The following is a 26,711-nucleotide window of genomic DNA, read 5'->3' as shown; positions in this document are numbered from 1 at the left end:
TGTCCTGGAAACAAAAATGCAGACTCTCAGCATGAAGGCCATTTAAAGGCATTATCTAAAATAAACAGTAAATTCCCCCTGTAAAATAAAAAGAAATCTACAGACACTAGACCGATGCCACCAGCACGCACGCTGTTTGTTGATGTGTTCACTTGCCATATATTTTTATCTGGCTGCAGCAGGGTATTGATACGATTTACGATCCAACTGAAGAGCCGGCCATAAAGTGCCTTTGACATGGCATCTCGCACATCGGCTGCTTTGTCCACTGTGTTTGTTCGGATAATGGTCTCCCCACGTGTGACAACACAATGTGAGGTAAGGGCTTCCTGAAGTTCTTCTGAGCCAATACTCAACAACGAGGCAGCTGAAAGCAACACAGACCCATCAAGAAAGGAAGGCTGGCAGCCATCTTAAGATACGTTCATACACATGCTTACGAATACTTGTAAATACGAATTTACAGATTTTTAGTGAATATTTACCGCTATCTAAGGCTTCGGCATTGGGCACTTCGCTTTTATCAGTTTGGTGTTGGGAAGAAATGGCAGTAAATTCAATGTTTCCTATATTTAAGATCCCAGCCAGAATTCGATACACTGAATGCACTTCCTGCAGGCAAAAAGATCGGCTGTTGAAGAGTCAGCAAACTTTGAACACGCCACAGACAATTTCAAAGCCAGATAATCTGCAATCCTGAGGGAGCTGCCAATAACTTCCATTCAGAAGTATCAAACCTATCAGGCTGCACAGTCCCTATCCTATGTATCCCCTATAGACAAGACCACAATGTACACTTGTAACCTGGGAATCCCCCAGAACTACATCTCTTCTTCAGACTACAGAGATCAGTTCCCCTGGAGGAAATGGGTGCTTTGGAGGGTGAACTCTATATGGCAGGGGTGGCCAACAGTATCTCTCCAGATGTTTTTTGCCTACAACTCCCATCAGCCCCAGCCATTGGCCGTTGGCTGGGGCTGATGGGAGTTGTAGGCAAAAAAACATCTGGAGAGCTACCGTTGGCCACCCCTGCTATACGGCATTGTATCCCACTGAGGTTCCTGTCCTCTTCAAGCTCCATCTCCAGGAGTTTCCCAACCTAGATCTGGCAATCCTCCTTCCCTCCCATACACACCAGTGGCCAGGGGTGACCTGGCAACCGTAGGCCACACAGTTCTGGAAAGTTTGGAATTATAGGCATAATATAATTCCCTGGTTTCCTGTGAGATCAAGATCCTATCTATTTGCTGCTTCCAGACCAGATTTCATGAGCTCATTTCCACTCCTAGTTTATCATAAATGAGGACTACCAGCTTTTGAGTTAAAACAAAGTTCTGGCCACTTGGGCAAGGCAAGACCAAGACAGCAGACCCAGAAACAATCACCATTTCCTGGTGGGGGCAGTGGAACTCCCTGCCACTGACTGTCCTCACTCCAGTGAACAGCAAGGGGAAACAGAGGGTCTGGAACATCTCTCAAAATATCACGATGTTGTTTCTGGCTGTGTAACTGGAACTGACATCACTGCATCACTGGACGCTCTAGAATTCCTGGCAACCCTAGGTCACATGGGTCTGGAGAAAATTCTTAAGAGTGTCTGGCAATGCCACACATCACCTTTCCAGTTGTGTAGCAATCCTTGATCCAAACAGACAGAGACTCAGACCGATTTTGCACTCACCTTACGCCACTCTCACGTTCGTCTTCTCAGAGCAGCTTTCTTCCGATTTTCCATTGTCTGCCCCGGGGTTGAAGGAAGGAGCGTCGTTTTAATGTACCAAACAGAAACCACTAAAAACCAGTTTCTGTTTGCTGCGTGAAAATGCCGATCCTTGCTGCAGCCCCTGGGCAGATAGTGGGAAATCGGAAGAAAGCTGTGCTGAGAAGACAAACGTGAGAGCGGCGTAAGGTGAGTGCGAAATCAGACACCTGGCAAAAGCCCAGTGGTCCAGGGACAGAGCTAAAGCAGGACCAAGAATATCAGAGGAAGAGCCTGTTGGAATTTGGCTAGAACCGGGGTATATTCTGGTGGCTCACTGGTGAAACTGGTTTGAAGTCTGATGAGTCATAAGCGATACTTGCTACTGGCTTCTCAGATCCAATTACCTGTTAGGATAGAATCTGCTATTAATAATCACTAAAGGGAAAGCTCACCTCACAAAAGTTTTAGGTTCTCTCTGCTCCCCCTGCCTCAGCTATCCTAGACAATTCTCAGAAAACTCTTGTCTTTCTAAACTTCTTCAGAGCATGCTTTAAAAACAGCAAATCACATAGAAGTTGCTCCTAATCCTCCCTGCCAATTCCTCTTCTTCTCAAGCAAAGTTATTGTTGGCAAAGGAAAGGAGACTGGTATTGCAGAAAGCTCACTAGTGGTGACAAGAGGATCTTGTAGACCTGACCAGGGCTTTTGTTGTAGAAAAAGCCCAGCAAGAACTCATTTGCATATTAGGCCACACCCCTGACAGAACCATTGTTTCACACAGAGCTTTTGTGTAGAAAAAGCCCAACAGGAACTCATTTGCATATTAGGCCATGCCTCCTGATGCCAAGCAAGCTGGAACTGCATTCCTGTGTGTTCCTGCTCAAAAAAAGTTCTGTAGACCTCTAATCCAAAGACCTGGACATTCTTGAGCATGCACAGGAACATCATTTTCTGCATGAAGTTGCACGGAGGTCATTTTCACTACAATCTTATGCTGAGTTTTGATTGTGTGTGTGTGTGTGTGCTGTCAACCTAGGGTTGCCAAGTCCCTGTCTATCATACCATAGAGTTTTCCCTCCCAAATTGCTAGACCATCTGAGGAAACCATAGTGTTTTCCTGAAAACGCCTAGAGTGGCCGGCGCATGGCATCGCCGGCATGATGACATCACTTCCAGGTGACGTCATTGTGCTGACAACATCAGGGGAGGTTCCCCCTGCCAGACCAATGTGGGCCAGCAGGTTGAAAACCCCCAGGGCAAGAGAACCTCCACCCGGCCGGGGGCTTGGCAGCCCCATGTCAACTACCAGCATCACTTGCTTACACTCCGAAAACAGGGTTCTTGATCAGCCCATTTTGCTAGTGTGACAACCTCTTATTCTAGCAGAGAAAAACAAAAAAGGGTTTTAAAATGACCATACACATGTGACTATACAGAACTGGTCCTCAGCCTGGCATTGAATTCCCATTTATTTGCTGGCACAACATAGACTAAATATACTACTTCACAGGGGTGGAATTCTAGCAGGAACTCCTTTGCATATTAGGCCACACACCCCTGATGTAGCCAGTCCTCCAAGACCTTACAAAAAATAGCCCTGTAAGCACTTGGAGGATTGGCTACATTAGGGGTCTGTGGCCTAATATGCAAATTAGCTCCTGCTAGAATTCCACCCCTGCTACTTCACAAGCCTAATTTAAAAAAAAAAAAATGTACAAGCAAGCGAGCAAAAAACCCCAGGAAGATATATTTTTGGCAGCTGACCAAGAAGTCAGTACTTACCTCATCAGTAAACCCTATGATTCTAAAGCAATGCTGAATGGCTTCAAACTGAGTTCCATAAGATTCTTTGCTAATAATATCACACATCACCCTTCCAGTGTCATTATCAATATACCTGAATAATAAAAAAAGAAAAGAAATTAACTTCAGAAAAGAAAAGTGTTGAGGCTCCACCCTGCCTGTATGTGAAACCTGCCGATCAAATTTCTTGATAACCTCCTTTTGAAAGGCTTAGTGGGCTCACTCAGCAGTCAACAAAAATATGTTCTGCATACACTCAGAGGGTATCTTGCCTTTATCATTACATCACAGCTTGAAGACTGGGGCCTGGAAGATGTCTGGGGCCGATCTCTGGCTCAATTTAAGCCTTGATCAATTGAGCTTTGTATTGCTGAGTAGTGACCTTCAAAATGTATTATTCTTTTGGAGGGAAATTAATTTTCAGTTATTTAACCAAACTGATATGGTCGCTCTCTACGGCAGCAAATAATAGGGTGGATCCTGCCAGATGGTTTTTTTCTCCTTCAGCCTTTCCGAATTCCCATCTTTCTTCGCAGCCTCTGTTAAACATAGCTTTTGCCCATGTGGATCCCAATATCCCCAGCTGGGTTTAGCTCCTGTGCAGTAAAACAAAAGAGTAGTTTATTCTTATACTTTCAAGAACAGCCTGATGAGCTGGAGAAGGTTTCCAAGATGAATTTTAAAACTGCAGCAATTAGCAAACGATACCTAGACATAAAAGGCTATAAGAGTTTGTTCAAAAGATAGGTAAGCCTATCCCTATTTCGGTGATCTAAGGGAACTCTTTCCACTAGGGTTGCCAAGTCCCATTCAAGAAATATCTGGGGACTTGGGGGTGGAGCCAGGAGACTTTGGGGTGGAGCCAGGAGCAAGGGTGTGACAAGCATAACTCCAAAGAGAATTCTGGCCATCACATTTAAAGGGACCGCATTTAAATGCCTTCCTTCCATAGGAAATAATAAAGGATAGGGGCACCTTCTTTTGGGGCTCATAGAATTGGATCCCCTGCTCCAATCTTTTTGAAACATGGAGGGCATTTTGGGGAAAGGCACTGGATGCTATGCTGTAAATTTAGTGCCTCTACTTCAAAACACAGCCCCCCCCCCCAGAGCCCCAGATACCCGTGGATCAATTCTCCATTATTTTCTATGAGAATAAGTCTCCATAGGGAATAACAGAGTTCCCAGCAGACATTTCCCTCCCCTCCCCCCCGCTTTCTGATGACCCTGAAGTGGGGGGAGGGCCTCCGAACCGGGGGATCCCCTGCCCCCGCCTGGGGATTTGGCAAAAAAGCACTGAGAATCGAATAGCACACGCATGCAATGTTACATTCAATGTTTCATAAATACAAAGAATACAAAAGTATACACAAAATGTATTCACAAAAGTCCCAGTCCTCAGTAGTTCATTGTGGTTCAAAATCTATTCAAGATGCAATTTTCAATTTCTCATTTAGAATCACAAAGAAGAAAAACGGAGACCGGTTTCGGCCTCGCAGCGCACATTACTGCATACACTTTCTCCACTATTACACACGTTCATTCACAAATTGAGTCCCAGTCTTTCCACACTAACGGGCAATGCCTCGCACAAGTTCCGAAGCTGGTTCCATCCACTCTTTTTCAGCAACAAAAAATGCTGGGTGGATTCAACCTCATAAAACGAAGATTCCTCCCATTCTGCTATATCTGTTACATAAAAGCCATTTTCTGGACTGCTTTTTTTGAGTAGGAAGGCACAGCCGGCTTGGCATCAGGGGATGTGGCCTAATATGCAAATTAGTTCCTGCTGGGTTTTTTCTACAAAGAAAGCCCTCCATTTGAATATGATCAAAACATTCTGCTCAGTGGGCTGTATGCATAAAGGGGCCAGGTTGCACTGAAAGAAGTGAGTTTGATTCCAGTTGCTGAAATTGTTGGGGATTGAGCAAATCCTTCTCTCTGCCCAGGAAACAAAGGTCACAAAAGCAGAGGGGAGCATTTCTAGGCATTAATAATGTTTCCAAGTGACATTTTTCTTGTTCCCACATCAATGAATGGCTACCATTCATATCTCCAGGAAATGTATTTTGTTGTGCTGTGGTCAAAATCTCTTTCTGCTTCTGATACTAGATGGATTTTTTTACATGAACAAGGATATAACACAGAACTGGTCCAATATTTCTCAGTCTGCAAAGTACCAGGAAATGCATTTTAATTTTTCGCTTATCCTCCACAATGATCAGCAAATTCGTTGTTTTCGTAATATTTTTATTATTAACAAAGAGAGTTACTTTTAGAAAACAGAGACAGCCCAAACTGGGTCCAGGCTTCCAAGTGAATAAAAAATTCTGATGACTTCAAGAACGACACACTTAGCATACCCAAAGGCAGGCTTTGACCTAATATGCTAATTGAGGCAATAATAATGTACACATTTAAAACAATTCATTTGGCTTTGTTTGCATAATGTTAACACAAACCATTAATTCTGTAAGCCATTTCTAAAAGAAGACGAAATTCCAAAGCTGAAAACAAAACGAATGCAGATGCTTTTATTTTTGATCTGTGCAGTTTTAAAAAAAACAGATAAAAGTAACAGAATTCCTTCTTGCCCCGTCCAGTTTTGTGGTTTAATTTGTACCAGGGCTCCTTAAGAAATGGAGAAACCATGAAGAGAGGTTCTCAAGCATCACATGAAAAGCCAGGGCTAATCAATACCCAATTACAGCTGACATTAAAAACAAATTAGTAATAATTACCTTGGAGGCTTTTCTTCAGGCAGTTTATATTCGAAGAGTTTCTTCTGATGATAAAGGCCAGCATAAATATAATAAAATATATGGAAGTTTTTCTCCCCTCTGTGGGGAAAAAAAGTTGCTGTAAAACATGTTGTTATAAGTGAGACTGTTAAGCAGCAGCCTGGAATGGACTGTGAAAAGCAGGAAGTGCGAAACAAAAAACAGCTGTGATAAATGTATCGTCCATATACATCTAGCCTTCCTTTTATGCAAGCAAACAATGCAGTGTTACTCATCATTCAATGCTACTGCAATAAGGGACATACAACTGCCCCGATGGATTACTGGCCCAGGCGGCCACATAGTAGGTCATTTTACAAGTAACGCTGATTTACAGTTTGCCTACACTGCAGTTTGCAAACAGTGGCACCATAAGGAAACTTTGGAAATATGCCTTAATATTCCTCCTTTTGGATGGTAAAAAATGTACTTCAACATGCAAAATCATAGTCCCCTTTGGGAGATGTCTCTGCTGAGCCTGTGAGCTGGGGCCCTGGACTTACACCCTAAAGTAGGGTTTCCAGTTCCCTGGTGGGAGCAGGGGATGTCCTGATTTCATGTGTTAGTTCCTGCCACTGGCCAGCTGGCCAACAGGGAAAACCCTGCCCCCAAACATCGACATCACTGCGCTACGTTGCTGATGCGATGATGTCACATGGAAGTGATACCACCATTTTGGTGAGGTTGCGTAGGTATGCTTTGAGGGCAAAACTCTATGGTTTGGGAGCAAATTTGCCATAGAGGTTTGCCCTCAACCCACAGCATCCAGTGCCATGTCACAGGTGTGATGACATCACTTCTATGTAATGTCATTGTGTCGGTGTTGTTGTGTGGTGATGTCGCTGTTTGGGGCAAAGCCCTGCCCCCCCCTCCCAGAAGGCTCCCTCCCATCCCGCTGGTAAAACATGAGTACCTGGCAACCCTACCTTAAGGTCTAGCCCTGTTTATAAACTAGTTTCAAGCTGAACAGCTGGATCCGGCCAGCTGGTAGAAAGGAGGGAGGGAGTCCCCTTTGACCACCAAAAAGACTTGAGCTGGGGATTATGGGACCTGCATGGACAAAAAGCATGTGACTTGCAGGCAGTAATAAAGAAGGTCATTGGGCAAGAGATCTGAGTAGTACGTAGTTAATGTGCAAGGCCTCTGCCTGGAGAGCTGCTGCCAGTCCCAGTAGACAATACTGACCTTGATTGACTAATGTTCTGACTCAACGGAAGATGGCTCCAGGTGGTCAGACACTGTCACCAGTCCATTGCCTGCACTGCCCCCACCAGCAACATACATATTTTCCAGCTTTGGTATGTACAAACACGTTGGTTTCAAATAGCACACACCAAAAATGGAAGTACATGCATATGGTAAACATGCCTATGAATATAGATTCATGTAGGTAGTCATGTTGGTCTGAAGCAACAAAACAAAATCAGTGGCACCTTTAAGACCAACAATGTTTTACTCAAGGTATAAACTTTCAGGTGCATGCACACTTCTCCAGATACATTGAAATGGAAGTTATCAGTGCATACGTATAGATAGAGGATGAGCAGGAAATTAGCATACAACATAATGAAGATGTTTAACAGATGCAAGGACCGACAGGAATAACGAGCTTAGTTTATATGGTCACAATCTGTTTGAATTAATTTTTTTTTTGGGGGGGAGGGGATATAGTGAAGCAAATAAATGTTGATATATTTTATATACTTGAGCAGTGACTCAGGAAAGCTCATACCCTGCCACAAAATAAGCTACAGAGTTTTTTAAAATGAAACTGAATTCAAAAGAGGTTTGATTTTTGTTTTGTTTTTACTGTTGGAGCTAAAGTTGCAAATAGCTACAAATACATATATATTTAACATGAAATAGTCTAATTTATACCTACACAGCTTGCTTTATGACTCTGGACTTTTCTAGCAGATATTCAGAAATTTTCGCTCCCATTACAGCTCCTGTTGGCGTAAACATCATTTCCAGGTATTTTCCAAACCGACTGGAGTTGTCATTGATTGCAGTGCAGGCGTTGCCAAAGGCTTCTACCAGAGGGTTCACTTGAAGAATCTTCTCCCGCAAAGCACGATTGTTAGCCTTTACAGAACATAATCAGTGAGAAGGATTCTCCCAGCAAATAGGTCCATGTACTAAGGGCCTAAATCTCATGTTTACTGTATTGTAGGCTTGCCAACCCCCAAGTCTGAGCAGGGGATTTTCAGGCTCCTTCCTGCCACCAGACAGCTGGCTTCCCGGGTTTTCAGGCTCCTTCCTGCCGCCAGACAGCTGGCTGGTGGGGAGAAGCCCCACCCCAACAGTCAGGATGTGCCTTCAGACTTCGGCAGGTTTAGAAGCTTGCAAACTCTTTGTGTTTTGGAATATGTGTGTGCCTTTAAATCTCAGCAGGATGTGAAAGTCGCATTGGGGGGGGGGGTATGGAGAAAAACTCTACTCCCTAGACTTCCTTACTTTAATTTTCCTGTGTTAGTCTGAAGAAGTTGGTTAAAATACAGCAGATTGTTACATTCGGCAACTCCCATGACTAAAGCAATTTATACCATTGCCCCAGTGAGATCACAAAACTGTGGACTTGCAAACTGTTTGCTTTGGCTGCTTTGTGAGTGTGTGTGTGTTCATTTAGTGGAAGTGCACCTGCTGAGGAACCCTTTGAAGGCAGAAAAAGAGGATGAGGAAACGAAGACTGTATTCAGAACTGCACAGCTATATATATATATATATATTTATTTATTTTAGGGAATAGGAAAGTCTCCAGGTTCCACTCCTGAAGTCCTCAGGTATTTCCTGAGTTGGATCTAGCAACCTATGTATCAAACATGGACTGAACTGATGCCAGAGGGTGCTGTGGTTAAATGTGTGTTGCCTGATAAAATGCCTGCCTCTAATCAGAAGTGCTTGACCACCAGAAAACCCTGTGACATTGCAGGGGCCTATGGGATAATCTCCTATTTCTGGGCTGGAGAGACACTACAGGACAGGGATCCCCAACATGGTGTTTGCCAACAAATTTCCTGTTACCTAGCACGTGTTTTTAGAAAGTCAGCAGGGCCAGGTTGATTTTTTGCCCAGCAAGACTTCTCATTGGCCACTGGAGATTTGATTGGTCGTGCAGATTTTTTTAAAACATTGTTTTGGTGGCAGCAGCCACCACAAAACAAGGATCTTCACTGTGTGACTGAAGGTAAGCTGTGGCAGCCATTCTGTGGCTCGCTCTGCCTCCTGCAGTAACCGTTTTGGTGAAAGCCAGAGCTTTTTTTTTTTTTTTTTTAGCAGGAACACACAGGAACACAGCTCCAGCTGGCTTGGCATCAGAGGGTGTGGCCTAGTGCAAACGAGTTCCTGCTGGGCTTTTTTCTGCAAAAAGCCCTTGTGAAACAATGGTGATGTCAGAAGGTGTGGCCTAATATGCAAACGAATTCCTGCTGAGCTTTTTCTGCAAAAGAAGCCCTGGTGGCAGCCATTTTGAAAGCCAGACTGTTTCAGAATTCCAAAAGGGACTGCAGGCTTAAAATTCCAGGGGACTGCTGCTATAGGGAATGGAGCAGTGATACTCTCTGTCTCCTTTTAGTCCTGCTTGCACTAATTACATTTGTAAGTGCTGTGTGGAGTTAATAGGCAGATGGAATGGAGAACAATGAGGCAGTGCTGACAGCAGTGTCTTAGTGGTAGACAACTGGAGGAGGGTGTCTTCCCCAAGACTTCCCAAAAATTGGAGCCAGATCCATACATGGAGAAACAACATGGATCAATGACGGAGTGTAAGCTTTCCATAAAGGAGGAATCTAATCCATTTAATCTCAATTTCACAAGGACCAAGACGGAAAAGACCTCTACCTGAGATCCTACAAAGCTACTACCGGCCAGAGGAGAAAATACTGAGCTTAATGACCTAGTTCAGCATATGGCGATTCCTTAAAGCTTGCAAGGAGAGCCAGTTTGGTGTAGTGGTTAAATGTGCGGACTCTTATCTGGGAGAACCGGGTTTGATTCCCCACTCCTCCACTTGCACCTGCTGAGATGGCCTTGGGTCAGCCATAGCTCTGGCAGAGGTTGTCCTTGAAAGGGCAGCTGCTGTGAGAGCCCTCTCAGCCCCACCCACCTCACAGGGTGTCTCTTGTGGGGGAGGAAGGTAAGGGAGATTGTGAGCCGCTCTGATACTCTTCAGAGTGGGGGGTGGGATATAAATCCAATATCATCTTCTTCTTCAATCAGTGGAAGTGGTAGGTAATACTCTCGCTAAGGTGTGGAGTCTTATGAGCAAAAATTCTACTTTGTGAGCTAATGGCGTTAAAGTTGTGAGCTACTGCATAAATTTGTTTGCTCTGGGCTATTTTTCCTGAGCTAAGACAAAAATGTGTGAGCCAAAGCCTAAAAACCTGTGAGTTAGCTCACATTAACTCAACTGAGAGGGAACACTAAGTACCATGTGTAATGTGCTTCTCCTTTACAGCCATCTAGCTTTTCTGATGTCTCTCCTCACTTCCAAGGGGAAGATACTGAGGTGTAGTTATGGGAGAAAGGCTGCAAAGGGGGAAAGGATTCCTCTAGAACTCACAAGATGTGCTTCTTTTCCTCCATTCCAATTATGAGGTCCTGGTAGAGAAACAGCAGAATTGTGGAGAAAGGGTGGACAGAGGTCACAGAAGAGCAGGAAAGAAATGCTGTATTTCCACAATGAACTAATTGCATGCAACGAGAGGGTTTTCTTGTTTTCCCAGGAGTAAAATATTGATTCTATGATTAAAAAATAACTGTATCTGGCTTGTAGGTAACCATTATGCTTTAAGCTGGTTGCTGGCTGATGGTCATTGATGGATGGTGGGCAGGAACACTAGAAATCACTCTTCCCCGCTTTGAAGATTGAGCCTTTCACTTAATGTGAGGAGGGAGAATAGAGTTATTGCAACATAGCAGTTTGAACAGGAGGGTGGGGCAGAGAACCAAGATCTGGGAGTTTTTGAGCTTCACTAGCTGGACTGAAAGGGCTAACAGGTTGCAGGTAGGGAATCTGATGTAGGATCAGTGGTTTTGCTGTCTACTACATGAGCTAATACACTGCTGATATTCTTTGCACATGGAGCTGTAATATATTATACCCTTTAAGCAGGGCTGGAGCCAGGGTCTCTGGCGCCCTGGGCCCCCGGCCTGCCATTCCCCTGCACCTGTGGCGGTGAGGGAGAGTTTGGTGGCAGTAGGTGGTACAACACCGAGTGCCTTTGAGAGCATGTGTCATAGCACCACCCCCACTCAGCCTTCCCAGGTCTATGCTTCCACCAGAAGCACAGACCCAGGAAGACTGAGTGGGGTCAACGGGGTAGTGTGTGTGCTCAGAGGAGCTCAGAGCCTAGTTCCAAGTGCCTCCAAGCACACCTGCTGCCATACCGCCCCTTCCCCCCCACCGCCCCCACCTTGCAGGTAGGCAGCAAGGCTGAGGAGGGCAGTGGAGAGGTGGGTGACAAGGGTGAGCACAATAATGGTGGCGAAGGGGCACTGGGGGCAGCGGGATGCATGCGGGGAGGAGGGCACCCATCGATTGCCCCTGAGGCCAGGTAGCGCCCTAGTTGGCTGCCTACCTGGCCTACTGGGATGCGCCGGCCCTGCCTTTAAGTCTGCAGTACATCCAAAGGAAACCAACCATGCCATCTTAGGTAGATCTACCTAGGATCCTAGTCATGTCTATTCAATGGGGCTCACTTCCAGGAAAATATCCTTAGCATGGTTTTTTTTTTAGCAGGAATGCACAGGAATGCAGTTCCGGCTGCCTTTGTGTAAGGGGATGTGGCCTAATATGCAAATGAGTTCCTGCTGGGCCTTTTCTACCAAAAAAGCCTTGATCCTTAGGATTACACTGCAAAACTTGCAGTTCTAGCTCTGAACTTGCCAATGCTCAGGAAAGCAGGGAAGAGATAACACTGAAATAGCAACATTAATACTATTTTCATATTACCATATAATACCAGTAATGTTCAATTACTTTGGCATTATTGAGTTATGGATTATTACAGCGTTATTGCAGCACTCATATACTGAGAATAAAAGTAGCTTTTAATGAGTGGGATTGCACTGAAGGTGTCATTTTTGCAAAATCCATACTGTATCTTCAAAACAGTAAAGGACTGTGAAATTAATGCTAATCTTACTGTTAAAAGTGTAGTACTGAAATATCTAACTTCAGGCCTATCTATAGATCACACATATCCATAAAGTGTATTATACAAAGTGCAGGACAAAAGGAAATAGTAAAATTATGATTATTTGCGGCAACATGAAAGCATGATTATAGAAATCTAACTTTTATAAACTGGTTTGTCCGTCATAATAATTGAGCACACATTTTATTCATTTATTAAGAACCAGTCATGACAAATGCCTTTCTTCCTTTGCCTCTCTTTCTTTACACCCAGGGGTCATCTTGTAGAAAAATAGATGGTGGAGCTCATTAGCATAACTCATTAGCATATGCTGCCTCCCCACCAGCCAAAAGCAACCCAATGCAAGACAGGAGAGCCCCAGGCGAGTGAGGCCTGCTTGGGCTGGCTAGAGATCCAGCCAGGCCAAGCAGGTCTTACTCACCTGGGGCTCTTCTTGGCCACCCTCCCCCCACAGTCAAAAGGCCAGCAAGCCACCTGCCACCCAAAATCACATAAGAAGTGGAGAAAGGGTGGTACAGGCCTCTCCAGGGGTTAATGAGGGCTGCTGGGGGCATGGCAAAGTTCCTAGTGGCTGGCTGGCTGCCTGTTCTCCTAATCCAGGAATTGTTATGCAACTGCACCTACTATTGAACAGACAAGGTAGGTGGGGAGGAGGAAGGGGGACCGTCAGAAAGATTCAGGAGCTGAGCTGAGCTCCTGTGAGCTCCTGCTGAATTCAAGGCCTGTTTGCACCAAAATGTGCAGAATCCAAAAACTGTATTTAAGCATCTTCAGCAACACTGCAAAACATCCTGGGGTGCATCTCTCAGATTCCATGCTGTTTTATTGGCAATCTATAAAAATCACTACTGCAGGCAACCACTTGGGTTGCTTGTGCAATCAGGCCACATCTATCAACATGAATGCATAAACTAAATAGTACTTTACTACCTAAACATTTGCACTACATGGCAGGTGACGGATACCTTTCCCAGGAAGGTCAAATGCTGCACAATGAGATGGGCACTTTCAGTTTTTCCAGCACCGCTTTCTCCGCTGATGATAATGCACTGCAATACAAAGCAGAGCTGTAAATGCCGAGCTTACAACTCAGCTGATAAACTTTAATCTACATTTATATGCACCTCAAAAGACTATTAAGACAAAAGAGCATCTGAGATTTGACTGGTTTTGTAGACTCCAACACATCAAGCCCAATTTAATGGGCTGTACCGTACCACTTTGCTTAACTAACTGTGGTGGCTTCCACTGGTACAGCAAGCCTTTCTCTGAAGGAAGGCTCCCTCCACTACAGGGAAGCTCCACACTTAGCCGAGCAGAATGGAAAGAAACAACGCAGCACAAATAAGAAAAGTCTCAGCTTCGCAAACCTTAATCACATAAAGCTATCTTATATGCTAGTGTACATTTTGCTTAAGCAGTAAATTTATGTAGCTTAACTTAACAGATAAAATACAAATGGTAAAAATAAAACCATGTTGTTGTTGTTGTTGTTGTTTTAAACTTAATCTATTGCCACATAGCCAACAACACAGGCCAACCAAGAGTAAGCAAAGCCGGAAATGTTAACTTTGGTGATATTTCAGGGCAAGAGTCTGGAGGAGAGGGAAGGGAGATGGGGGGGGGCCATCATTGGCAAAAACATAACATCTCTTCTGGTGAAAACTAGAAGTGACATCATGCCTCTCTAGGAATGGCTTGAATTTCTCTATTTTTCTGACAATTCCTAGAAAGGCATGCCATTATGCCTGGGTTTTCCCCAGAAGTGATGTCATGCCATCATTCTGACATTTGTTTTGTAGATTTTTCTTCTGTCACCATGGCAGGAGGTAACCCCATATCAGCAAGCACCCTATCTCAAGTTGTCTACAACTGGAAATACCTTCTGTATTTTTTTCTGCACAAACTCATTCCATGTTGTCTGTAAATTGTAACTAGAAGGATATTTTGCTGTATCCAATGGAAACTGTTCAAGATTTGGATCCAGACCATTTCAGGGTTTTTTTAAATAGCACATAGCACTAAAATGGCAGCTAAACAAACATAGTACTCACCCCTTTGTTAAAATCTGTTGGCAAATTTACTGGAGATTACAATACTGTGATTGTGTTGCTTCAGACTAAACTAGAAATGACCTTTGTCAGAACACTGCTGTGGAATACCATGTTTAACCAGCCTGTTCTCCCACTGGCTTTTCCATTATAACTTTAGTCAACAGGGCCTGGGTCATAGTAGAGGGCATTTTCATTAGATATTTGGAAGTACCTTAACAGTGCAATGAATTACTAAAGTAACTCTGCAGAGGACTGCACTGTAAGAGGTTCAGCAGGAAAATAGATGCTATACCAACACACAGTTCGGATTGCATGGCAAATATCTACTCATGGAAGGGATTTCAACCAGCAGAATAGGATTTCCTTGCCCCTCTCCCTCCTGTTGCAGCCCAAAATGTCCCCCAAGTGCTACACTTTGGAATGTAGGAACTTCTCTTGAGATCCAGCCCTATGTCTGTTGCCCAAAACAGCAACCATCCACAACTCTAATACCTCATAGAACTTTCCCCATGTTGTGATGTCATGACATTTTACAATTACCCTCTCTTTTAAAGCAGCCACCAATGACCTGGCATGAGAGGATGGCACAATGCAAGGTCAGTTGCATAACCGCTGCTTTCAACTGTAGCCACGTAATGGTGTATTTTGAAGTTCATGGAATATCTCAGAAAAAGAATCCATAGAGGCACTTCTTGATCGTGTTGCTTCTAAAAACCTGGTCTTTCTAGCCGTGTCTAATACTTCTTATTACCCTCATGTACTAAAAAGACTTGCTTTCTCCATTCAGACTATCTGGACTCAGTGCTTTTATCCATGCCTTTATTTTACTAGAAGAAGAAGAGATTGGATTTACACCCTGCCCTTCACTGCCCAAAGGAGTCTCAGAGTGGCTTACAATCTCCTTTCCCTTTCCCTCTCCACTACAGATACCCTATGAGGCAGGTAGGGCTGAGAGAGCTCTGACAGAAACTATTCTTGAGAGGAGCAACTCTGGGAGAACTTGTGACTGAGTCAAGGTCAATCAGCAGGTGCATGTGGAGGGAGTGGGGAATCAAACCGGGCTTTCCCAGATAAGAGTCCGTGCACTTAACCACTACACCAAACTGTTTTGTTGCAATGCTTTAATACAAATACATTAACTTTGGGTTACTATACAACATAATGCAAACACCACAAAGGAAGTCTTTTCTAATTAAAAAAGCAGTAGCTGTTTATTATGCCCAACAGTCATTTCTATGTGAAGTGATGATGGTAATGGTGGAAAGTGCCATCAAGTTACAGCTAACTTACAATGACTCCACGGGGCTGACTCAATGACTCCACCTTTCAAGGCAAAGGTGGTTTGCCACTGCCTTTGTGTCATGACCCTGGTATTCCTTGGAGGTCTCCCATCCAAATACTAGCCAGGGCCCACCCTGCTTAGCTTTCAAGATAACCTAGGCTAATCCAGGTCAGAGTTCTACATGCAGCACTTCACATGAAATAGTAATGCAAAGACTATATTTTCTGAATAAACAGACTTTGGATTTCGGCAGCATTGTATCCCGTTTTTATCAAAATAATTGCCATATAATTGGATTTATGTTCTCATTACATTCATCCTACATTTTACCATGGAAACGAATGATTGCAGAGTTAATGGCTCTTATTTTCTGTGACTTACAGTCATAGAGCCCAATACTTCCTGGCACTGTCCCAGTTCCAACTTAGGCCTATTATACACTGGTGTTTTGCCTTGCTTGCTGTGCATGTCTGTCAGGTTTTCTTTGTTGTTCTGCATTACCCTTGCTTTCACTGTGCATGTCCATTGGGTTTTTTTTCCCATTCTGCATTGTTTATCCTCCCTTCAACATTCAGTTCACTTTCAGTCTGCTGTTCACCCAGGTCTTTTGAGAGTGGTTTTGTGGTGATTTCCCCCCTTGCTTTGCTTCTAAGTCAAAGGTAATTCAAAAACATACAGATTGCACTGGATTTTTCTCCCCCACCCCTCCTCTGCCCACATTGAGGGCATTCCTCTCAGTCCTTATCGGTTAGTTTCTTTCTGGGTGTGTTTATTTAAATAGGAGATTCTTCAATCTGTATTTACTCTCAAGTAGCCATCTTATAGCAAAACAGTGATTCTTCCCCCTTTACTGCTGTACAAGTTCCACTATTGCTTAGGTTTTCCATCTTTTAAATTTTGTAACAAGTGTGCTTGGTCTAACGAATCTTGAATCACTGGAGAAAAAAAATCATTGGCGGGGAATACTTCAAAGGTGTGGCTAGGGTAGCGTGTGTGTGCAGTTAAGATCTGTGCCCTCAAGAGGAGACACTGAATGCATGGCCAGAAAGGCAGTGGTGGGCATGCTTGCACACACAATTTCTTTCCCCCTTTTGCACTTTGGACCCTAAAATCCTCAACTTCCATGCCTCTAGGCACCCACCCATCTTGGATTAGCATCATCAGCTGCCCTTGCTGTGCTTACCCCCCATCTTGGTTTCCCAACTTTCAATTCCCCTCCTGTTCTAGACCTCCCGTTAGATCCCCCCCCCCTTTTGCATATTCCGTATGTTCCACCAGTCGATGTGCCTACAGTTCAGATATAAGAAAGGGGAGATTTGCTGCTTTGAAAACAGTTTTCCAAGGGATGGGGAAGACCAGCATTGGGTGGACTCCTTCCCCTTTTTTTAATGGTGGCTGATGACACAGAAGAGAAACCACTGGGAGATTAGCAGCCTCTCTAGTCAGTTTCATTCATGGAACTGAACAAGGAGAATAAATTGGAAGGCAGTTACTGGATGCTATTGCACAACTGCAATAGGGAAATTGCATAAATTTTAAAAACCCTTTGGATTCCACCCCTCACATGTCACAAGTGATGTTCCCACTCCAATTATGCAAAAATTGTAGGGTTTGATTGCCGCAGAATAAATACGCGGACTACAGAATAATTACAATGGAGAAGGAAAGGATGGTGCATACAACAGGCACACAAATCCGAAGTCAAACTTAAAGGCTTGACTGCTGGGATTCTCTGGAGTCAGCTGTCAGTGCATAATGGGCCTTAGTCTTCAACACTGCATTCTGGAGGTAAAAGGGGACAGAACCTGTTCTCCTGTGTAGGAGACAAAAGTACATCACACATATGGCTCTGGAGCAGGGGTGGCCAAACTTGCTCAATGTAAGAGCTGCCTAGAATAAATGTCAGATGTTTGAGAGCCGCAAGACATGAACATTAGATGTTTGAGAGCTGGGAAGAAGGAAAGAAAATAGGTGGGAGAGAGAGAGGTAGAGAGAAAGCAGCTTTAACTTTAAATGTATTCTCCAAGCCATCAGACTGGCCTGATTTGGAGAAGTCATTTAAAGAGAAAAATGCCTTCTCCAAGTTGGCCAATGAGGTGGTGGGGGCTTCAATATGTGTGAAAGAGCCACATGTGGCTCCCGAACCACAGTTTGGCCACCCCTGCTCTGGAGTCTGAGAGCCTCAACCAAATTGATGGCAAATATATGTTACACATTACAACAGTGGTAAAAGCAGTGTGGGCAGGGACCATATCAGTACATACACACCATCCCCACACAGCTTGTTGCTCCCCCTGACCTCCTCTCACATCATTGCAGAAGTGCCAGCACAGCAATAACCTCGCTTCCCCCTTCATATTCAGCCCAATGTTACATTAAAAAAGAAGAGAATGATTTAATACCTGGTCTTTGCTAGAAGTGACCATGCCTTGGTAAGCAGCGTCTGCAGAAGCAAATATGTGAGGTGGGTTTGTAGAACGCTTCACCCCATGATAAAGCTTCGAAAACTAAACGAGAACAGGCATCTGTCAAATCACAATGTGCATTCCACAATATTATAAAAAAAAAATCTACAAGAATTTGAAGGCAAATGAACACGTCTTTGAATTTCCTGCTCAGGGCCAGACCAAGATTTGCTAGGGCAAAACATCTGCTGGAACCCATAGATTGGCAGGAAGCCCACTGCTGACCAGAGATATTTGGGTTCTGGTCCTAAGGGGCAATCATCTCCCATTTTTCTCTGGAAGAGGCCTCTATAAAGAATACAATGCAACCTTTGGTGGCTCCTTTTAGTCTCACTAGCATCATCACAGATTAAAGTGCCAATCTGAACTCTCGCAGAGGGTGTCTGTCATTTCACATGGAGCTTCTCCCATGATTTAGGTGCCAAACTAGGGTCGCTAGCCCCCCCCCCCCCCCCCGCATGGCCACTGGCAGGAGATATGGTGGGGTCTGGTTGCAGGTCCAGGTTGGAAAACTCTTGGAGACTTGGAGATGGACCTTGGGGAGGACAGGGACCTCAGTGGGGTATAATGTCACAAAGTCTACCCATCAAAGCATCCATTTTCTCACGGTAAACAAATCTGTGAAAGACCCCTATGCGGATACATGTATACTGGAGGACAACAGAGGGGGGGGGCGCCAAATTGGGTATGGAGTCCACTCTATTCTATGGGCCCATAAGATAGAATGGACCCAGAAGTAGGTGTCATTTTTTAATTTTATCCCCCCGCCCCTCAAAAAGCATGTAGATCCGTCCTGCTGGAGCAGAACAAAATTCAAGTCCAGTAACACCTGAGACCAATAAAATTGCCCTGGGTATAAGTTTTCATGAATAAAGTCAACTTCATCAGATTATGGGGCTGTGTGCTTAGTCTAGAAACATTATGAGATATCTTGCACAGAACCTCTTCCATATATGATTTTGCTTAGCATGTTTTTTGTTGATTTTGAATGAATCCTACTCTGCAGTCTCTTAAGCTGAAAGGCAGGATGAAAATTCCTAAAGTAACAACAAAAGTACACTTAACAATGGGATATAGTTTAATAAAGGAAGGGGGGCTGAAAGATCAGATTCCATGGCAAGGAAGGGCTGCCATCTTCCAGGTAAGGCCTAGGGTTTTCCTGGAATTACAGATAATCTCCAGACTACAGAGATCAGTTACCCCAGAGGAAGTGGCAGCTTTCTGTGCAATCACAGAGCCCCCTCCCCTCCTCAAACTCTGTCCTCCCCTAGCTCCGCTCACAAATTTCAAAGAATGTCACAAGCCAGACTTGGCAGTCCTAAGGGACATGTTGACACAACTAAACTTTTCAGAGAAACAGACAAAAAACGTGGAGGGTAAGAACAAAAACTTGCATTAACACAAGGTATCGCAAAGCCAATTTATCTGAAACAGTTTCAGAGGACAGCCATGTTGGTCTGCAGTGGAACATTCAAGTCCAGTAGCACCTTAAAGACCAGCAAGTTTTTTGGGGTTTAAACTTCCAAGAGTAAAAGCTTCCTTGGTATCTCACAAAGACAGCTTTGATTCTTGAAAGCTTATACCCAAAATCTTCTTGGTCTGTAAGAATCTACAGGACTAAAATCTAGATGGTTTGAAACAAATACACGCAGCAATCTGGACAAACTGGTTGTAGATTTAGCAGAAGTTTTAAGTTTGTAGTATAAAACTATCATACAGCTGACCTCCACTGACAAATACCGATTTCTCACTAACGTTGCTCCGCCCCTAGGCTTCTGTTTACCCTTAGCGCAATCAATCAATTTTCCACCAGTTGCTCCACTGGCAGTTTTGAGACACAGCTCCCTTCAATTCCCCATGTGGCTTTGTGATGCTGTCTTTTGAGGATGAAGAAACTGGTGGAAAATTGATTGCTTGCGCCAGGGTAAAAACAGGAGCCTGGGGGGTGGAGCAACACTAACGGGAAATCAGTATAAGACTTTGTTGTCAAAATGCATCTGGACTTCTGTTTGAAATTTGAGCATCCAGTGATGATTTTATACCTGTTTTACCTTATTCTGGATTACTTTTAGTTTTATACATTAAATTCTACTGATTTTATATAGCTAGTTTGTATGTTTGTTTTCAAGCTCAGTGGACTTTTTTTGGCCTTTTAATATTTGATGTAACCTGCCCTGAGCCTGCTAGAGAGGAAGGAGAAATATAAATCAAGAAAAATAAATAAATAATTAAATATTGTCAATATTAGATAATTTAACAAATTTTCCTCAGCATTTTGTTGCTGTTTATATTGCAGCTTTCTGAGTTGACTGTAGGAGGATTCAGGTTCCCCTTTAACACCATTTGTGACTGAACGCCATCCAGGACCGGATCTACATGTTTTTTGAGGGGGAGTGGCAAAATTAAAAATGGCGCCCCCTTATGGGCCCCTAGAATGGGCCCATAGAATAGAATGGATTCCATACTCAATTTGGCACCCCCCTCCAGTGGCACCCACGGCAAGCACCCCCCTCTGCCCCCCCCCCTAGATCCAGCCCTGATGTCACCAGAAGTTTAAATTGCAGCCTTAGATAGGACCCCTTTGGTATGTTTTTTTTTAAAAAAAATAAAACACACAATAGAATCATTTGATCATTAGGTTTCTAACATTCTTACCTGTGGAGAATATATGCTGAGATTTTGGAAAGGGTTTAAGGCTATTAAGATATCTCCGACGTATGTATAAATCTGTAAGTCTGCATAGCGTTTCTGCAGCTGATGAATAATTGTATCCTGAAAAAATATTACACGTTTTACAGTCATGCAGTATTTATTTTTTATTTCTTGGCAGACTGGAAGCTCACTGTAAGTACGTCAAAGGCACAAAGCAGTAAGTGATGATCTTAGCCATTATTTGTCATGTGCATCAGGTATTGACTCCACTATATCAAGTCATTGTTTTCAGAGCCTCATCGCTCTCCCCAAGATAAATCCTGTGCCAAGTTAGAAGCAATAAGTCTGTCGATTAAGTTTCTGTTATTTCGTGGATTGGAGAAATAAAACTATAGGCAGGTTCATCTCTAAATGCACACTAGAAACAGAAAGACGCAACGTAAATATATTTAATGTTCTGAGTTTTGCATTCTACTGGAGTTATTGATGCAATAAAATAAATATAATAATGTGGGGGAGCCCTATGACAATGGATTTAATTCACTTCAGGGAAGTAATGTCTTCACTGTATGTCACTTGCCTCTAAAAAAAGGTTTCTTCTGTCTAGGCTTCTCAAATAACAATGGGGAAACAGTAGACATTATACTTGGTGTCAAAATATCTGGTCTTCTTTCTAATGGGTTCACAGAAGGGAGGTATGCAGTAGTGCCACAAAGTCCCTCCATACTGAGACTTTGGGAATGAGAATGAGAAAGTCCCTCCATACTGAGACTTTGGGAATGAGATTATCCTTGCACTTGGATAATCCCAAACCAGAAGTCTTAACATGATAATGGGCATTAAGCACAATGTTTGTCGGCTTGGCATCCAGATGAAGAAGGGCTTGTGGCATACAGTGAAGAAATTTCATGCCCCTGGCTGCAGAAGCACAGATCCCAGAGCAGCAGTTTTGAGGCAGGAGACCCCATCTCCGTATATTCCATATTCTATGACCATGTGGTGGACTCTTAAACCTGCCTGATACCATCAGAGCCAATCTTCTCCTTGCTGACAAACTCACCAGAGTCAAAGGTTTTCAGCAGCCTAAAGAGCTCCTGGAATCACAATTCGTGTACAGACTTCAGAGATCAGTTCCCCTGGATAAAATGGCTGCTTTGGAGGAGGAACTCCATTGTATTACATCCCTGCTGAGGTTCCCTCCGCTTCCCAAACCCTGCACTCCCCAGGATCCAACCCCAAATCTCCAGGCATTTCCAAACCTAGAGCTGGCATTCTTGATTGTGCCCCCTTCCTCTTTCCCAGAGTGACAGGATTGCCTGAGTAACCACTTTTTCTCTCTTCCTTGCTGCTCTCTTCATTGTATTCTGATGGTTTTTTAAAACTTGACTTGGTGTCTCACATGCACTCAAGGAATTTGCAAAGAATTGCAGAAATGTGTACTTGGAAAATAATTATGACCAAAGTAATGGTAATTTCAAAGAGCAGAGTTGGGCATCTGCTAGAACAAATACAGTTCTGTCAGTGTTCGGATGTTATATTTCATTCTTATAGTAAATGGACTATACATTTCCAACAGTGAAGGCTGAACAATCTTCTTGAGCAATTAATCAATTCTATTACAGCAAAGGTGGATGTTTTCATCCTGCTAAAGTTCATGTATGCAGGATTAAAGTGGGGTCTCAAATGATTTATGGGGTACCTGCCAGGCTTGATGGATGCAATCCAAACAGAGATAAGATACAGCAGATGTCCCCAGTCTTTTGGACTCTGTGGGCATAGTCATAATTCTGACACAGAGAGGTGGGTGCAACCACAAAATGGCAGCCATAGGAGGTAGAGACAACCAGAAAATATCAGAGAATGAGGTTATGTGTAATTCTAAAAACAACTAATCAACGCTTCAGGCAGAAGCTATGCTTAACAGGATGCCTTTTAAAATGAGTATTTCTTGCTTACAAACAACATATCTTCAGCCATTCAGCGAAGATTCTTGTGCTGTTGTGGCAGCTGCTATTAAAGCATTTTTTAAATAATTGGCACTGCCAATCAGATCACCAGTGACCAATCAGAAGCCCTGGTCCTGCCCACTTTTAAAAAACACTTAGGGCGTTTTCGCACTGACCTTCAAGTGGCGCGACCACCCTCTTCACACCGGAGGATCTGCCCGGATTTCGCACAAGAAGCGCCGGCGCACCCAAAAGAGCCGGCTACTTCCGTCGCGAAACCCGCTCAAACGTTTTCCTGCTTCTTGGCGGTTTCCGTTCGAGCGGGTTTCGCGACGGAAGTAGCCGGCTCTTTTGGGTGCGCCGGCGCTTCTTGTGCAAAATCCGGGCAGATCCTCCGGTGTGAAGAGGGTGGTCGCGCTACTTGAAGGTCAGTGCGAAAACGCCCTTAGTGGGCACCAGGAAAGGTGTCTTTGGTACCACTTTAGGTACCCCTGGGATACAGGCTCAGTTCCTCAAAGGCATTTGGGAATTCCCTAAAAATGTTACAATGGCAGTTATGACCTTCAAAGTGGAATTATGTTTATTAGCAGTTATTACAAGGATTGTAGTCATAAATTTCTATTTGACTGTTCACTTATAGTTTTGCCTCTTTAATACTGAAAAATACATTTATGGGAAAATGGGAAAAAATATAATCCAAGAGATCAATAGTGCTGGATTCTCTACCCCAATTTACCATTTTAAGAATCTGGCAAGGGCCCAGATGTTAGTCAACAAAGGATTTGATGATTACCAGAATATACATGCTGCGGCACTTAGACCATGTTAACCTTTAACCTTGTGCCTAACTTTCCAGTATTTACAAAATATGCATACTATTTAAAAGTATCCAAGTATAGGAGAGTGTTTACATTAGCACATGCATACCATTTTGCCAGCAGCAATCTTCAGGGGTCATTACAAGAACATCCCTTCAAATAATCTGCTGTGTCCTTGTGGTGCAGCAATGCCTATGTCCCTCCCACATGCTGTTGCTTTGTAATTGTTATAAAGGAGTTACAGATGATATAATTGCTCCATTCTTAACTATAGTAGCAGGTTGTTCAGCAGAACAACTAGTAACCCTTTTCTTTACGGGGAGAATGTATATATTCTGCACACACACACACATACACACAAAACCTCCATGGCTATCCTTTTCAATGTAGTAATGGAGAATAGATTCTGGATTCTGAAACAACTCCACACAATTGCTATATATTAACAACTGTCTTACTGAAGGTCTGTTGAATGTATAATAAAGTTTGTTGTTTTAACTTACTGAGAGTTTTAAAACTATACAGGACCTCAGTATGGGGCTACCTTGCTCGCTATAGTCAGGAGTAGCCCATCCACAAGGCAACCTTAGGCAATTTCAAAGTGTGCTATTGGCAGGACTGTAGCCACAGTGGGGCCCTGTGGGGTCCGACCCCCTCCACCCAACCCCCCTCGGACCTTTGTGGTTCCTCCTTTCCCTGACCCCCACTCTCTCTGCCACCACTTTTGTCCCCGCAGCTCTGGCGGCCCCACTCCCCTCAGTGCAGCACCTTCCCCTGTCACGAGCTGGGGCCAGGCAAAGTCCAGGGGCAGTCCAAGGTCTGTAGCTGGTGAGCAAAGAGGGTTCAAAGCGCCAAAACCAAATCACAGTCCAGATATCACAGGTCAGAGGTTCAGAAGCCAAAATCAGGGGGTCCAGAAGTCAAAGCCAACGTCAAGGAGTCCAGAAGCCAACATGGCTGCTAGAACATCAGGTAAGTGACTAGTTGCTTCTACAAAGCCTTCTCCCAAAGCCCACAGTTATATAGCCCTCTGCTGTCTGTTGCCCATTTGGACTAATTGCTGACTCAGAGGGCGGCCAGGATCCTGCTGAGACTCAAGCATCCTAGAGGGGCCAGGATCCTTTTAGAACTCAGGGCTCAGGGAGCGTCTTGCTCGTGAGCGTACTGCCCTCCTCCGATCCCTGAGGTCCTGACGAAGGCGGTCACACACACGAGCCACCCGAGAGGGTGAGGCAGGGGGGCTTGGATCTTCTCCAGTAGGAGGCAGGGGCACTGGTGCCGGTGGCAGGGGCACTGGTGCAGGTGGCAGGGGCACAGTTTCTTCTGCAGGCTCAGCTTCTTCTGCAGGGTCCCCAGCACCCATGACATCCCCTCCCTCCCATCCACCCACTTACTCACCCACCAACCGGACGAAAGAATAAAGAGCCGGTTCCTGAGGCTCTTGCAAGGAGCCCCACCCCCCTGATCACATGACCGGCAGAAAAAGCCACTCTGAAGCTGGCTTTCCAGAACGATCAGCAAGTTCAGCGCTGACCGCCTGTATCAGCCTCCAGCCGGGGAGCTGCAAATGCTGCATTTGGGCTCTGGTGGATTTTCTCTCCAGGGGGAGAAAGTGATGGATCTGACCCTCGTCTGTTTTCAAAGGAGGCCCCTTTTTAAACCAACCTAAGCCAGCCCCCCTGCAGCAGAGTTACTCCCGAGGAGCCTCACTGAGTTGCACAGGACCCGGCAGCCAGGCTGGATCTCCTCCCGGGGGGGGGCACCTATCCCCCTCCTCTGAAGCACCGAAAGGGTTAAAAGAGCCATGCTGCTGGCTAGAGAGGCTGTGCAATTGGGGGGGGGGGAGGAAGACCCATTTCCTGCGGGGAGGAGGCGTGGGAGGGGTTTGCATTTGCACTGCGGAGGAGGGGGTTGCAAAGAAGCAGCAGCAAGATCGTGGGAGGTCTCCTTAGGAGTACGGCGGGGGGGGAGAGGGAGGGATCAGCTTCGAGATCTTGCAAGGAAGGGGGGCGGTCATCATTTTCAGCCAGGGTTGCCAACAGTGCTCCCTCTAAGCTGCAGAGTCTTGTGAGCAAAACTTCTACTTTGTGAGCTGCTGGCATTAAAGCCATGAGCTCCTGCATAAATCAGTGTGCTCTGGGGTCATCCTTCCTGAGCTAAGACAACAATGTGTGAGCTGGAGGCTGAAAATCTGTGAGCTAGCTCATGCTAATTCAGCTTAGAGGGAACACTGGTTACCAACTCCCGGGAAATTGCTGGACATTTGGGTGGGGTGGGAGGATTCCAGAAAAGAATCCTAAGGGGGATGCTAAGGGGATCCCATGGAATAAAAGAGGTTTAAGGGGGAGGGGGTTTGCCAGAGCAAGACCTGAATATACTTTTAAAATCTAACATTGTGGGGGGCAGCAGAGAAAGTGGGAGCTGCCAGAGGGGGGGCCCTCCATCCAAAAAATTTTCCCGTGGGTCCCCCCAACCGAAATTTTCTGGCTACGGGCCTAGCTAGTGGTGGAGGGATGCAATAGTCCCTGCTCAGCCAAGACATTGGGGTCAGCCCAGCTCCACTCAGCCCCAGTGGGCAGCCAGTGGAGAGTTGGCTCCTCCTTTTCTCCCTCCATTGGGGAGGGCAAGGTGGGCACTGCACCTTGGCTGACTGTGGGAGTGCATGAGCAGGGCAGGTGTCATTGCACTCCACCTCACACCACAACCACACCCTAGTTGTCTCATTACTGGGTGAGGGAAGGGTTTGCAGCAGCTCTAGTCATGGAGAGTTGGCGCCATTGTTTTGCCTTTCTGTGGGCTGGTAGGGGAGTGAGGCAAATGTCACTGCCCTCTTCTTTGCCCAGTCACTGGGGAACAAGGAGGGTAAGCAATGGCTTCTTGCCTATATGTGAGGGTGGGTAACAGGGCAGGAGCAATCTTCCTGCCCCCTGATGCAGGACCAGCCCTAAGCACAATCATAAATTCTGGCAGAGTCAAGTTAGACATGGTGGCAATGGACTCACAAGTTAAATCAGGTCACCCAAAGGCTCTATGCCAGAGGTATCAAACTCAT

The 26,711-nt window shown here is 44.7% G+C and overlaps 1 protein-coding gene across 2 annotated transcripts in view; it reads right to left on the bottom strand.

Annotated features, from left to right (window-relative positions):
* Positions 1 to 26,711, bottom strand: part of MYO3B (myosin IIIB) — a 411,089-nt gene that overhangs the window by 216,653 nt on the left and 167,725 nt on the right. The window contains exons 11-18 of one of the 2 annotated variants that reach the window (XM_060257443.1): positions 20,899 to 21,015; positions 18,181 to 18,285; positions 13,408 to 13,491; positions 8,167 to 8,369; positions 6,246 to 6,344; positions 3,485 to 3,599; positions 486 to 612; positions 157 to 367 (exon numbers count right to left, since the gene is read on the bottom strand). In XM_060257443.1, coding sequence (XP_060113426.1) covers positions 157 to 367; positions 486 to 612; positions 3,485 to 3,599; positions 6,246 to 6,344; positions 8,167 to 8,369; positions 13,408 to 13,491; positions 18,181 to 18,285; positions 20,899 to 21,015 — 1,061 coding nt within the window. Of the gene's footprint in view, positions 1 to 156; positions 368 to 485; positions 613 to 3,484; positions 3,600 to 6,245; positions 6,345 to 8,166; positions 8,370 to 13,407; positions 13,492 to 18,180; positions 18,286 to 20,898; positions 21,016 to 26,711 lie in introns of those variants that run through there. The other variant, XM_060257444.1, reaches the window with a different exon arrangement.

Source organism: Heteronotia binoei, chromosome 16 (assembly GCF_032191835.1).
Source record: "Heteronotia binoei isolate CCM8104 ecotype False Entrance Well chromosome 16, APGP_CSIRO_Hbin_v1, whole genome shotgun sequence".
NCBI classification, from domain to species: Eukaryota; Metazoa; Chordata; class Lepidosauria; order Squamata; family Gekkonidae; genus Heteronotia; species Heteronotia binoei.
The sequence above is the reverse complement of the archived record's forward strand: the minus strand, read 5'-3'. Positions and strand labels throughout refer to the sequence as shown.